This window comes from Gasterosteus aculeatus, chromosome 21 (assembly GCF_964276395.1).
Source record: "Gasterosteus aculeatus chromosome 21, fGasAcu3.hap1.1, whole genome shotgun sequence".
NCBI lineage: Eukaryota > Metazoa > Chordata > Actinopteri > Perciformes > Gasterosteidae > Gasterosteus > Gasterosteus aculeatus.
The window spans coordinates 14,688,638-14,704,080 of record NC_135708.1 but is presented as its reverse complement, the minus strand read 5'-3'; the positions used below and the strand labels follow the sequence as shown (position 1 = coordinate 14,704,080).

The 15,443-nt window shown below is 44.8% G+C and overlaps 1 protein-coding gene across 6 annotated transcripts in view; it reads right to left on the bottom strand.

Moving 5' to 3' along the window:
* sema5a (sema domain, seven thrombospondin repeats (type 1 and type 1-like), transmembrane domain (TM) and short cytoplasmic domain, (semaphorin) 5A) overlaps nucleotides 1-15,443 on the bottom strand; it is a 92,785-nt gene that overhangs the window by 33,932 nt on the left and 43,410 nt on the right. For all 6 annotated transcript variants that reach the window (XM_040167027.2, XM_040167025.2, XM_078096557.1 and 3 more), the window contains exons 6-10: nucleotides 13,306-13,404; nucleotides 9,994-10,207; nucleotides 8,622-8,907; nucleotides 6,627-6,762; nucleotides 2,649-2,853 (exon numbers count right to left, since the gene is read on the bottom strand). In XM_040167027.2, the coding sequence (XP_040022961.2) occupies nucleotides 2,649-2,853; nucleotides 6,627-6,762; nucleotides 8,622-8,907; nucleotides 9,994-10,207; nucleotides 13,306-13,404 (940 nt within the window). The remainder of the gene's footprint in view (nucleotides 1-2,648; nucleotides 2,854-6,626; nucleotides 6,763-8,621; nucleotides 8,908-9,993; nucleotides 10,208-13,305; nucleotides 13,405-15,443) is intronic.

The window sequence follows — 15,443 nt, the reverse complement described above, 5'->3', positions numbered from 1 at the left end:
GGGTGAATCGCTAATATGGGGTTTCAAAGTCAAGCATTGCCCAAAAGCAGTGTAGCACAGTAACGCATTGCTTAGTGACGCGCAAAAATAATGTGACTGCCATTTCATGTATTACTATTTTAACAATTGCATTGCATTGCATAATCCGATTATTTCATTTAATGGAGGGTGGATTTCAGTTTGGTCTTCGGTCTAGGAGAGCAAGCTTACTTAGCTAGCCGGATGACGTTAGCCGCTGTTGAGTCACATTCTGAATATTTTTTTTTATTTACAAGCGGTGTGAGAGCCATGAAGCTTCACCTTTATGACGGACTTATGGAGAGATGTGTGTTAACAGTAAATAAGGATAAGAAAATAATGTTGATGCTCACCAAGACATTGTGAAAAGGTTATCTGGAGGTTTGCGTGACATTACGTTCTATTGCACCGTCTATACAACAGTTACTCTATACATTTTCATCAATCATTTTCTACCTCTCCACTTTTAAGCCTTCATGTAATTACCTTTTCAATTATTAACCCCTAACGAGAAACAAGTTTTTTATTTAAGTGTTTTTCTCCTGGGGCATTTACCTTTACTAACTTAAAGCTTCACAATTGGTTAGAAACCAGAAACATCAAGAAAATGGATTTAATAATGGAAAATCTGTTAATGTTGCAAGACAAAATGTTGCCGCAGGGCAGGAGTTGCTAATGAGTGCCGAATAACGAGCTAGGCTAAATTTGCTGCAAGCCACATGTTTGAATAAAATAACCCTACACCTTGACATCTTTGGACCCTCGGTTGGAGCTATTAGGTTTTCCGAAATGGCCCCAATGAGCAGGGTGCTTTTAAGCGTTAATAATAGCCCGTGATTAGGTACAGTATGTGCGCTGGCCAATGGCCTTGGCAGGGATTCAGATGTTTTCATTAGCGTCTGGTTAGTGTCTGGGGAACCTGCAGAGTGGGCAGCTCTGCTCCGATGCTACATTGATCACAGCACCGCGCAAACAATGGGAGGGGAGTTTTTAAAGGGAGATGCCAAACATAGAGCCAGTGAACTGGAACACTTTGTGTACGTGTGTGCGTGCGATTCTGTGTGTGTGTGATATCCTAAAATAACACAGACTAACAACAGGAAGATCACGTTGACATTTCCCAGAGGGGCTCCGGTGTATTAGCACAAAGAATACGTTCAGTACATCTGAATATAATCTACACTGTGTGTTGTATCATAATCCAGCGCAGACGGCAAACGTGTGTGTGTGTAGCTGGCGTCGAGCTGATACTGTTTTCAGCAGTTTGCCAAGTCTAACATCACGCGCTGTCACACCGGCACGATCAAACAGTCTGCCGATAAGCAGGCGGTACCATGCAGTTCAGACAGGGGAAACAAGGAAGGGTAAAGTGAGAGCTTTACGTGTGTGTTATTAATTAAGTCCTTTTGTCAAATGGCTGTCGGCTTTATCACGGTGACAACGACACCTCAGCGAGGGATTGCATGGCAGCTCCATGCGATGTGATGAGTGTGTGTGGTGTCAGTGCATGTGGAGGACATCTGGGAGGAAAGAGGGATCAAACTTTTGGTCTCCAAAACCTGTTCGTAAAAATGTTTACGAAAATCATATACTGATACATACTAAATAAATACGGACTGCAACTGATGACGTCACCCTATTCAAAGTGAATGGGGACCTGCACCCCGTTAAACACACTTCGTGAAGTCTAACGATGTAAAATAAACGTGTTATGGTTGCATTTTTAACGAGAAATCAATGTTAAATTGTAGGAATAGAATACTAACCCTAACCCCCTCAAAAAATCCAGCATGGCGGAGAGACGTTCACTCAAGAATCCAACATGGTCCGCCATGTTGTTCACCCAAGCGGCGTGGTTAACCACCGCCAGTTCGTATGTATTGTTACGAATTTGGATGTTCAAGATTTTCATATACATTTTTACGAACAGGTTTTGGAGATCACGTTGGTCAGAAACACATTTTCAAGCGTCCTCAGAAGTAAAGATCGATTATTCCATGGTTTTTATTTGAAAAACAGAGTAAGAATGCAGGGTTCAATTTACAGAAATGCTATGCTAATCGGCTGCTCCAAAACTGTGTAGGTTCGAATCCTGATCATATGGGCGGAGGGCAAACAAGCAGGGAAAATAACTGTGTAGGCATATACATACAGGAGTATAGAGCAGACCTTTTTCAGTCAGAGCTTCACATTTTCTCTCTGTCCCTCTCCCGCTACCTACTTACTCAGCCCTTGGGCCCGAAGCATGGCCGAGCCCGGGCCCAGAATGCATTTGCGTACGTGTCACCCGTACTATTTCTCTGAAGGAAAGCGGCCGTTGCAAGCTCGTTCACAAAGTCATTCCAGAAGAAAGCTGAGAGGAGAGTGGCGAGCGGGGTGAAATCCGAGTGAGCGCGGCGCGTTATGGAGCAGGTGGCTTGGCGCGGCTTTCAGCGGGCGGTTCGGCGGGAATCAACGGCTCCGTGAGCGAGGAGCAGAAACTCTTACTGCTCATCACGTGACCCAATTTCTGCCCCGCCGTATATGACATCAACCCCCCCCTCCCTCATCACAGACGGCAAATGCTACAAATATGACAAAAGAGACACAAATACGAACGCGATGTAGTCAAATATTCACCCAAAACTTACCCGTAGCCAGGTATATGATGTGAAACAGTACGTCTTTCCCCTGCACCACGTCCACTGCAACATGGGTGAAGCGAACGTTGTCCTCCATGAAGTAGGGCACTGGAACCACGGGTTGGACCACCTCATGCATCAGCAAAAACTTCTGAGCGTCCTGCAGGTTTCTCTCAGTCAGGTTGACGTAGGAGCCGGAGTCAATGGTGCCACACTGTGCAGAGAGAAGGACATGGCGGACTCACTACGGTAATAAAGACTTCAAGCTCTTTCGGATGAACAGCCATCTTAATTTGGTTCATTTTATGCCCAGCAGAACCACGAGAGCTGAGAAAAGAGAGGGATTGAATGATTAAATGGACGGGGCTATAAAGTTGATTTTGGCTCCGTTGTGATTGTTTGCTATCCTCACAACCTCAAGGCTTTGAAGTCAATACGCTGATGGAAGAAAGCTGAAGGAATGTTTGACTGAGCAGCTTTTTATTCGATTTTTCCTCATAAGCATGAGGAGTTTTGTTTGTTGCCACCAATTGTAATGACTCGGATTACTCTTATTTTAACCTCTTAGCTGATATATTAAAAGAAAAAGTATTTTCAGATGTTCATTATTGTAATTCATGATATTCCAGAAAAAAAAAATCTACAATTTCCTTCAAACAAAGGACTTCCTGCAAACAAGAAGGCACAAGAATCTGATATTAATAGGTAGATTTCATTGTTGATTGTTGATAACATCTATTAAAATGATTTCAATAGGGAAATGGGATTTAAAATGAAATGTTACAATATAGAGTTCTACTTGTGTGATACTGGAGGTTTATAAAAATGCTTTAAAAAAAAATGGTATTTGTGTTCAGGGGAACCAAATATTAAGGGTCATTTTTTATATTGCTCCAATTATACATATATGATGTGTAAATAGGATACTAAAATAAATCAAACACGTTGATGCCGTCCATTGTCAAAATTCATGCTTTTAAAGTTGGTGCTTTTTTCCCCTGCGCTAAACAAGGCCAAACGCCAGTCCAGCAGAGGCAGAGCAGGGTCACTTCTCAGGGGTTCAGGACCATTGTAGATTAAGGCACAGTCCACAAAGAATGGTCCTGGTCCACGGAACGGAGAAGAGAAAACCAAAATAAGCCCTGCTCTACAATTACGCTGACCCAAAATGACTGGTACAGTTTTTGTTTTTTTTATAGATTTGCACATGCACATCCGGCTAAACCGCACGCTGCCTCGTTGTACCGAGCTGAGACGGGACCTTGGGTGGCGATGGCTTCCTGTTGACTAGCCACGGTAGAATCGGCACGGACACTTCATAGAAATCAATCCCCGGCCTTCCGTGGGCTGACGGATGAGAATCGTGGCGGGCTTCCCCGGCACAGGCAACGGATCAGCGTCCCTCGACACATCAGGGGTTGGGAAATCAAAAGCCCTGAAGGACGGGGAAATGTGTATGTGCTGCTTTGTGTGCTTCTTCTTCTAAAAACGTGTAGTGTGTCTGTGGCGAGGGCTGTGTAATAACATATGTCTAAGGTTTCCTTCAGTGGTTCGTCCTTGCACGTGACCAGTGAGGGTCTACGACACCCGCGAATGTACAGAGAGACGGATGTGGTGATTTCCTTCGGCGCGGCCAAGGTGAGGGACGGAACTATCATTTGGCCGAGGGCCCGTCCAACGCTCAGCGGCCGGGATCGTGGTGAGTGCACGCTTAATAGATCATTAAATATTCCATCACGCAGGATCTGATTATAAAAGCTGATCAGTTTTGTCCCTAAATATTCATGTTAAGCTAAAAGTAAACCAAGAAAAACTGACACTTCTTATTTCGGGTTCACTTAAAATATCTGATAGCAAAACATTTGACAGCATTTGGTCGATGGTAAAAGTAGTCTATTTAATCAATAAACTGTGTGCCGTATTAACTCAGAAATCGGATTTCGCAGCTGCAGAATCTAATGTTCTTTTCACTTCCCACATCCAGCTCGGGCGGATGACTTGACGGTAACGTAGCTGGATGCAAGTCGGGATTACAGGCAGCCAATTTCAGCTTGGATTTCTCAGGCAGGCCGAGGGGGGGGGGGCATCCGTGCCGCTCCAAGAAAAAGCCACTATACCTTGTTTGATTCAATATGCGCGCAGAGGGTGTTGCGGACGAGAATGCATTTGACAGTGTTTTGCCTGACTTGGATATCCAGCCACATTATTCAAGCCAGAGTTTATGGACGAAGAAATGCAGTGGAGAGAGGCCGGACCCTCCAGCAGGGATTATATGACCGGAGAGAGAGCAATGAGGTGCGATCGGACGAGAGAGAGAGAGAGAGAGAGAGAGAGAGAGCGATCTGAGTTTCATTTTAGCGTCAAGTGGATGCACAGCGGAGATGAAAGTTGGTGCACGTGGAGCTCGGCGCTCAGAGGCAACGTCGGAAACGGAAGCTTGCGTGCGATGCATCGCGCTGCCGTGACATTCACCACCAACACTGATTGGACATCCACGCAGAAGGTGTCGCATTTACCGTATCTTTCTACACAAGGAGCTTAACAATGAATGTGTTTGTACAGTAGAACCTACACAACACTGGGACAGTATCAGCTCCCAACGGCCAACGAACATGACTCACAGGCTGAATAAACCAACCAGGATCAATCTGCAAATAAATGGGGGGATTTTCTCTGCAGACAGATGGGGAATTAAGCTCTCAATCAATGACCAGTGTCTGTATGTGTGTGTGTGTTGAGTGATGCGTTCACAGTGTGATAATTATCCCTCTTTGGCAGCAATCAACAACAATCCATCTTTGGGAGCGTGTTTCTGTAGAATAGATGTGTGCTCGGTCGTTGGCTTTTATAGGTGCTTGTCTGCCTTAGGTGTGTGTGGCATGATTGTAGGCGTGTTGCACAAAGGGCTGCGGAAAAAAACAAAACGTGCAGGCCGTAAATCTTGCGCTCGTAAATCTAATCCTCCAACATTGACAAATGCTTGATGAAGATGTCACAGAAACCTAGATAAAGTGCGCATCGGTCCAGTGGTGAGGAGCAGCTATTGTGCCCGAGCCTAAATGGAAAGATGAGGATGGAGCAGAAGAACTGATGCTGTTTCATCCGTGGGGGGGAAAACAGCCTCATAAAAGCCTATGGGATACAGAAGCATCTTACCTACAGTATATTACCAGCTGGAAGGAATTGGTTTCCCTTGACGGTAGGTGAATTTAAAACGTATTGATATATAACGGCAGGCAGAAGAAAACTGCCACAGCTTGCATTTGCTGCATGAACACTTCATCCGCTTTTTTTTTCTTCTGCATGAGCATGTCGTTATAGATAATGTGTGTGAGACTCCTCGATAGCGGGCCGTCGCAAACGCTCACGCAGCTGCTGGCTTGACGGAAACACGATCGAGGGCCCGTGATGGGAAATGTGTGGAAGCCAGGCGCGTGTCACGCGTTGGCAGCCAGACCTCAGAGGGAACTCAATCCCTCACGCAGAGCGGCGTGGATTAGCGCCCTCGCTATCTGCTGAGCCCGCTGCAACTGAGAGGCACTTCGGCTAATAAAACCTTCCCCCGGAATCATCGGCGTAGAGCGTGCGGCGCGCCTAAAATCGGCATACGTTTTCCCGGGACAGGGAATAAACATAAAAGTTCCACTCGTGCAAATCAAGGACAGCGTATTTATAGAACAAGGCTATGAAACTCAGCGAAAAAGGGGATGATTGTACCGTTGTAAAAACGAGCAGTCGTAGTGTGTCACTCCAGGAGTAAAGAGAGAGATGATTCAACGAGAGAGGAAATTAATGAGGTACACGTACACACACACACACACACACACGCACGCGTAGCCACAAATACTATTTGGCCTGTCCAGCATTGTGTCGGGTCTCGAGCATGATTGGGTGATCGTCAAGCATCAGCTTCACACTCACAGACTGAAATATCTGCTAAATAGATGTGTGTAGTCTATTTGGGGCTGTTGCGTGGAGCTTTGTCACCTGAAAGTCCGGGTTGGGGTTGGGGTAGGGCAGCCACGCGGACCTAGAGTTCTCCTGGTACTTGAAGGGCCCGTTGAAAACCTGGGAGATGGCACTGAGGTTGAAGGCACACACCGCAGATGCAGCGATGCTGTTCCTTAATGTCGGGAATGGGGGAAAAAAGAGGGCGGGGGGCGAAATGATGGATGAGTGAAGGAGAAAGTATTGGATTAAACATTTTAAAAAAGGACACCATAGAGGACTCTGTACAGAGGCTGTTGGTGCAAAATGTGTGATTCTGACCCGGCGATGTTTTTATTTCTCCCGGCCGACAATACCAATCAAACACAGGACAGACGGACGCAGACTCCGGCGTAAATGATCGCCATTATTGGATTATAAATCCAGCCAGAGGACACAATTAAGCTGTCTCGATTAACTGTACAGATCTGGGGCCTGAAATACAGCTTTGACTTTTCAAGCTGTCAGTTTAAACATGTACCGGTCTCTGCTCTCCGAAGAGAGAGTAAAGAATGGGAGTATTAACTTTCAACTTAGACGGAGTGACTTGGGCGATGTGAATTATAATGCTGTGCGGCTGTTCATTAGATCCGGTGCCTGCAGGGGGGAATGTTTCCAATACCCTTCAAAAGACTTCTTTTTCGGCAATGTGAAGGCATTGACCATAAAGAATAGATTACTCAGCTTTTACAGTAGTAATGGTCGGTGTGTGTGTGCGTGTGTGTATGAGAAAGTATTGTAGAGAAAAAATGATAATAAAAAAAAAAAGATGGAGCAACAAAAAGATTAAAGGGTGAGGAAAATAATACTTTTCATCCATGGATGCCTCCCAGCCTCTGTGCACGATACAGTACACACTCTAATACGTGATAATTCGCCTCTTTTATGGGATTTATTTGTCAGATGGTATTGGAACAAGGAATCCTTGGAACTGGTTTGAGTGTTTATACAAGGATAACTCAACTGAAAATGATATTTAAGATGCACTTGGCCCTGTCAATTCTACATGTCACATCACTCCATTTTATATGATCATTCTGCGCGCTACAAAGAGGGTCACATGCCAAGCTAATGCAGTCAAAGTGGGTTTGTTTTCAAAAATTGACAATGTGATGCCAAAAACACTGTGAATTATACATGGAGCTATTCTGCCGGTGCAATAAAACAACGAAGAATGAGGGGAAGATGAGATGATTTAAATTGCCATTTTATCTGATATCCGCTTGCTGGATCTCACTTCGGTTTGCAAATAATACAGACTTTCAAATACACCAGCAGAACCGGGGTGACGGTGCAAAATAACTTTAACGGACTTAAACCTTTTTAAAAGTATGAAGCGAATAACTTGATAATTGATTTTAACTGATTATTTGCGACGACTGAATTTCTTTAAATAAAAATTGTACGCAAACCACAATAAAACCTTGAACAAATTGATCAACAAAATAAACATTTCTGTATGCAATAGCTTAATCTGCTGTCCATCTATAGCTAATAAAACCTGCTGGGTTCAGTCAGTATCACACAACTGTTTGCCAGATGCCATCAGGACAGCAAGAAATCAATATGCTTTACGCAACAAACTAAAAACGCACCTCTTCCAACTATACCTCGAATAGGTAGCACTTTAGTAGCACTTACATTGCAATTACTTATAGCACTTTGTGGTTTATCTTTCTTAAAGAAATTGCACCCTCTTGATACTACTTGTTCTGGGTCTGTACCCTCACGGTTGGATGCACTTAATGTCCGTCGCCTCGGATAAAACACTTCGGCTCAATGCAATGGAAATAAATAATAAAGGAAAAGCCTCTGCTGTCCTCCTCTCGCTGAGATGAATGTCACAATCATTACTGCGGACTCAATGAACTCAAGAAGCTCCCAGGTCATGCTAACAGTCAGTTGTGGCTTGTCATACATTTTGTCGGCATATAATGACGAGAGCGAGCGGTAATTATGGTCATTGACTCTTCTGTAAAATCTCCTCTCACTCACACGTTGGTGGTGAAAATGCCGTAGAGCAGCTCCAGCTCGGGCAGGTAAAAGGTCCCCTGCAGCTCGTTGTAGTTGAAGGGTATTTCGCCCGGGCGGGAGCAGTTCAGCCTGGCCTTCATGAAGGTGGTCCACGTGTCTTCAAGGAGGAAGCGGCCGCCGATGTCGTTCTTGCAAACGCGCCCGGCGCGGGAGAACACCGTCCGGCCGCAGTCGTGCTCCACCGCGTTTTCCCGGAAGAAGAAGTAGGTGAAGTTGCTGATGTCGTAGGAGGAGACGAAGTTTGGTTCTGCCGAAGGAGAAGTGGGAAAGAGACGAGAAAAATGAGTGGGAGAAAGAAAGAGAAAAAACAAACAAACGTTTTAAACAAATGAAGGGAGCTTCCGAAAGATGGACGCAGTGCAGAGAGAGGAAGAAGAAACACAGAAAGAAGGATAATATTTAAGGCGGTGGGAGAAAGAGTGAGTGGGAGAGCGGCTGTGTTATGACCGATTGACTCGCGGGGGTTTGCTCGGCCCACACAGCAGCAGGTGATCAGGATTAATAACCACGGGCCATGTTATTAATGGCGCTGTGTTGCAATAAGAAAACTCATTTTTCACTTCCTAAGCCCAAAGGTCAGGATGAGAAAGGACCAAAACAGGTGTAACGTAATAGCTTTCAACCTGTCTGAAACACGCGACCTCCACGACACTGTTACAGCTACGGCGTTCATTTTTATGTATGACATTATTGGATCGAATCCGCATACTTTATTCCCGCTGACAGTGATTTAATCCACTGTTAAATGAAAGTGTCTTCTCCCCCCCCTCCCCCACCTCCTCTTCCCTGCACCTTTTGGAGGGCAGCGCACGGGGAGACAGAGGGGAAAAGAAATCAATTCCCCATAAAATTAGTTATTAAACCTTTTTTTCCCAGAAGGTTGCTGTAAAGCAATGTAGGTGGTGGCGTTTAATTTATTTTTTCAATTTAGTTTAAATGTGAATCAGATAAAAGTCACTTGCTGACAAGATACGGATTGACCCACTCCTCTGTAGGCCGGACCCCTTAAGCTGTCTGATGTTCTCCAATCAGCACTCGGGAGGTTTGTGCTTGAAGTGCGCCCGAACTTTTAGGGAAAGATGCATTGATTTCAGACAATTCCACTTTCTCATGCGCCTCAAAGAAAGGTTGAGATAAATATAAAGAGGTGCTTAGCAACTACCAGTAATCAATTTTGCTGATGAAATGAAAAAGAGCAATTTGAATTGAACATCTTCTTTTTTTTTCTCCAGTATTTGCTATATTCCACCAGAGACTAGATACTCTGTGGTAGATAAGCATCAACCACGCTTCTCCATGTCTACAACGCCTCTATTATATCTGAACCCCTTACCGTTGAGCCACTTGGAGTTGTATTGGGCGGTGCGCAGAGGAGGCAGACCCCCCAGGCTGCGGTAGATGGCGGGGTCCCGCCCAGAGAAGTCCATGGCCGTGGCGGCGTAAAGCTCCCCGCTGGAGGTGATGAGGGCGGTGGAATTGTGGAGGGGGTTGTAAGGACACCGAGCCATCCCGCTGATCTGATCGTGAATCTCTGTCAAGTTTGTCAGCTGAAGCACAGGGGAAAAAAAAGAAGAGGTTGATGTAAGGATGTAAGGGGGGAGAGGGGGGGGGGGCGAAAAGGTTTAAACACATGTGCATATTTTAAAAGGAGTATCCTTTGAGTTAAAGGAACAGGAATAATAACTTCTAAATATTGGATCATTGCAGAAAAAATACTGCTTAAAAATACAGGACAGACTATCAAAGTGCAACATTTAAATACAAACTAAGAGAGGTGTGGTAATGTTGTTTGTTCTTTCCAATATGCAAATGCTGCAGACGGACGTAAATAAAAATGAAACAAATACTCCTCATTATGTTTTGTTTAGTCTACCGCAAAACACACGCGACAATATATATCAGCAAAACCTTCAGATGCAGCAAAATATAATCAGAAAATACAGGAGAGAATCATCATCAACACGGCAGCTGCCTTCAGTGCAACGTTAAGAAGCAGGGGCAAGTTACTCTTGGCCAGCTGCAGCGTTTTCTTAGCGTCTCTACGGGCCAAACAGCTGTTTGTCTGTTTATAACATTATTTAACCACATTTTGAGAAGCCTCCTTGTCCAAAAGTGGCCTTAACATGAGGCCAAATCCAACTCTAAAAAGACTTTCCTGGCACACTGCACTAGTTCCTAGGATATATTCTAGGAATATATATTCTGCAATTATATATTCTAGGAACCAGGAAAAATGTATGAGTGAAAAAGATTGCCCTAATCTCAGGTCTTAAAATCAGCGAGTGATCATGAAAACTTCATTTGCAATTGCGGTTGCTCGCTGAAATCATCGTCAATCTTTCGTCAATCTTTCGTCTTTTGACTAATTCCCCATTAGACAACCCTTCTACACAGGAGGCCAGATGCCATTTGCACAAGTATTGGGTGGGCGGGCGGGGGGTGGGGGGGGCAACTTCTTTAGCCAATTTCCTGGAGCCCGGTGGATTTGGATGGAGGGTTCGGTTAACCCTCCCCGCCACCTTCTGCTCCACCCGAGCCTCAGCAAAACAGAGCATCCCTGTGTGGGCTCCGCCGGCCCGAGATGAAAGCGTCCCTCGGAAGAGATGCTTTAAGGTCAACTGGGTGATTTTTGAAACACAAAAGAGGCGGAGTGACGAATAGAAAGACTGCTTCCTTCGCCTTTTGAGGAAGTGGTCGTCTCTGTGGTGCAGCTGTGTGAGAGGAACACTGAGGAGACTTTGACTCCCTCTGAGACGTTTTGGACGGAGACGTCTCACGGCGGACGTGGAAGCCAGTTGGGTCCCGCGGTGCTACTCGGAGGCTACTGTGATTGTCGAGAGAATTGTTCAACCAGCCACTGTATGACAAGAAATCCCTCATAAAAAAGTAGCTGGTCTAGAGGACCTACTTTAGGACATCTTAGTTTCCTGCTTTGTGTGGATTTTTTTGCATTAATCAATCACAGAAATATCTTTATTCATGAAAACGCCTTACTGAAGCCTTACTGAATATAATGCAGTAATGCTTTAAGACATTCTGAATTGTTTTCAAATATTTATTTAGATCAACGTCTCTCTATTTGAGCTGAGTAAACACATATTTAACATATGATTGACTCATTTCCTGCTCTCTTGTGTCCTTTGTGGGGAGAAGTAATCTCTTTTGAATTATATTCTTGTCAGGCATCCATAAATTATTTTTTTTTCTACTGGCGTAGGAAGACGATCCCAACCTGAGCAAAGGTGTCCCATATTATTATGAATTATGTAGCTTCATATCAAACATTTAGACATGAGAGCCGTACATTTATTAAACTAACATCCTCTGCTGCTCACCTGTCCATCCATCACGGCTGACGAACGATCTGTGTTTCACATTAACAACGTTCGTTGTATAAGTACGACAGCCCCCGATGAAATACTGCTATAATAATGTCATGACATTTCAACTATATGTACTTTCACAGCGGTAAACAGTAAATTATGAGCCCGTGACCTTTTTGGTTCGGTGCTTTTTGGATCCAAAACAAAAACTGCGGCAGCTTCCTCCTCTCAAAGCGGACGCATTCCATATGTTCTAACATTTTAGATGGCGGCCTCTACTGAACTTCAGTGAGCAAAAAAACTATTTATATAGATAAAATAGAGTTAATGTAAGTAACGGCAATGACTCACGAAGAAGGGCACAGCCGCAAAGAAGAGACCAGGATGTATTATTGTGAGTAATGAGCTCAAAGCAATATTTTGATTATGATGTTTAACAATTTTGAGGAAATAAGACTTTTTAAATAACCAAACTAAATGAGATTCATTGTGTAATTAGTCTGCACACCTGACGGCGCACTAGAGGAAGCGAGAACAGTCCCACTGCATTAAATCCTTTTGGTGTCAAGCTCACAACAACGTCGCGTCTTGATTCAATTTGTCGATCAACCTTGGCTTTTTCCATCTCACATTGTCAGTTTGATCAAGAACACCTCAATTTATCTCTGCAAAAATGATCAAGCTTCTCCCTGGTTGAAATATCACTATCATATTGCTATTGAAGGCTAATGACCAGATTTATTTCTTGGGGCTGTTACGTGTGACTGACAAACAAATGCGGCTTATAATAGAAAAAAGAAAATCGCCACCATGGCTGCTGTCACCTTCAATCTTGCACCGCGCTGATGGGGGGGCTGTTAATTGCTTAAAGCGAGGGACACGTCACTGACAGTTATATTAGTCAGGGTGGCCGTGGTGTTCGGTTAGCCTTGTTAGCGGGAACGCTTGTTCCTTTCTGACTTTCTAATTTAGTTCGTCCAGCGCGAGCGGCCACTTCCACTCAATGCTGAAATCCTTTTTCCTCAGTCCTTCACGTCGCTAAACAGCCACCGTTGAGGCCGCATCAATTTAAAATAATAGGATAGTGGTGGCGGTTTATATAAGAGCAGCACAAGTAGACATGAGAAATCAAGTCAGTAAAATAAAACGTGTTTTTCAGGATAATCTGTCTAACTACCATACATTATTTGTTAACAAACCCTTCATTCCAAATATGACGGCAAAAAACTAGGATTGTTTGACCAGAGAAATACCACCTTTTATTTTGTGGAAAATAGCAACTCTAAATGTGAGTGAAAGGGAAACGCTGCTGTTGTTCGTACCGTCCGGTTGGTGCAAATGGGGGTGAAGGCGTTGGTTCCACAGGTGAACAGCCTGTTCCCGTTCACCAGCAGCACCCTGATGTAGTTCTGGCACTCCTCCTGTGGAAAGACATCGTCATTTATCCATCGACGGGCAGCAGCATTAAGGGAGAGAAAACAAAAGCACACGTTACGCCAAATGAAGGAGAAAAACACCTGCGACTGCGGGAGGGCCGCTGGAAAAACGTGGCCGAGCCCGACGAGAGTCAAATCAAGGCTGAGGCGCGTCACATCTTAGTGCAACGGGGAACAACATTTGTTGAGAGGTGGAGAGCGAATAAAAGCAGCAGGCATGAGAGAGGACCACTCGGGGTTAGTTTAGAAAACTGCCTCCCCGCTTTGTTCAAGCGGTCCAAAAAGTGAAAAGAAGGAGCGGCCTCTTATGCCCTTTAGTTTTTCTCTTCTGGTGGCTCGCTCCTCCGCTGAGGTTTTGGCCCGAGCTTCCAGCAAACCGCTCAGCGCTCCGTTTAAAGTATGCGACAAATAAAGCGGTGCAGAAGTGCTGAATGATTGACGGAGTGATGAATTGCCACTGAATGCCATGAACTTACAACATCGCCACGGGGCTTTCATGCAGGTTTACTGGGGATTTCAATCATGGAAAACAACAGCTTGTCAGTATTCATGACAGAGAGCGACGTTTATTTGATTTTTTTTTCTTTTTTCGGGGTCCCAGAACCATGTAATAAATTTATTGGATTTGGAACATTTAAAACCCTGTAAATTGGCTTCTGTCCGAGCCACTCGAGGTTCCCAGGGGCTACACCACCCTCCTCCTGCTTTGTACTAGTGGAGGGCACCCTTTGGAGAGATGGCGGGAGAAAGGAAGGGGTGGGCCTTTACCCCCCCCCCCCCCCCCCCCTCCATCAAGATGAAGGTTGACTCATAAAACAACTCTTCCCTGGTGTGCACGCATTGATGTGTGTGCCTTTTGAAAACAGTGTGTGTGTGTAGTAAAACATGTTAGGTACGGTTACATACCCGTGCTGATTGTGCAGTTCATTGTGTCCTATATATGTGCGCGTTGGTGCAGGAGTGAGGTTGGTTCGTGGGGCGTCTGCGTGATTAAATTCTTCCCCTGCAGTTTCTTTCCGCGGTAAACAACCGCATATCTAATATTTGCCTAACAGCCTCGGCTTGTTTACAAAAACCTTTGTGACAAATGTTCCACGTCTGTACTGTAACGCGGAGGCTGTTGTGCTCGGCTCTTGCATTATAAAACAAAATTGCAGCTGCAATCAAGCCCCGTCAAGTCAATTTAACTCTCCTTTCTTCTCCCGGTGGAAATAAATCAAACACACGAGAGAAGAGCGGACGCGTGCATTAGGGGGGGAAAAAAAACCCAACAACGACTTGTAAATTCATTCAGAGCACAGGAACGGTGTCTGTATAACAACTTAAGCGATGCTATACTGCTGCACGCTGAGCTAGGTAATAAACCATCGGCCCCCCCTGTCAACTGCCTCAAAAAAAGGCGTCTTTTAATGCTATTCTCGGTGTGCATCACATGACCTGACGTCTCAGAGGGGAGCAGTGAGCAAAACAATTTGACTCCTGGCGACAGCAGTGACTTCCAAGGGGCCGAGGTAGCTTGGGTCTGTAATTCGCAGCTATCTCATGCGCTGGCCGGCCCGTGCACGGTTATTATGGGCCCCTAACCACCTTTCACAGTAGCATAAATACACAGCGGTGCACAAACATACAGGGATCGGGGCCCGGCCAGTTCACCTACAAGTCAAGGGTGACAACACCCTTGGTAGACAACAGTTTGCCAGCTGACCACATACAAAAACACACACATCTGCACTGAACTAAACTACAAAAAAAACAACAAAGGAACTCCCTTTAGAAGGCCTATAAATAGGAGTGTGCCGCTGGTTTGGAAAGTTTTTTTTACGTCACAACAAGTTGATTTAGATCCTTTTTGAGGGTGATCTTTGATTCAAAGCAGGGATTCCCAGGGAGTCTGTATTTAAAAGCTGTATTACGAGCTCCACATTGCTTTCAGTTTACTAAAATGTGTCATCTTCACTTGACATTCAATTGATTTGATGTGGTCTCGAGCTAATTTAATCTATTCTAACATGCTGACATGTTTG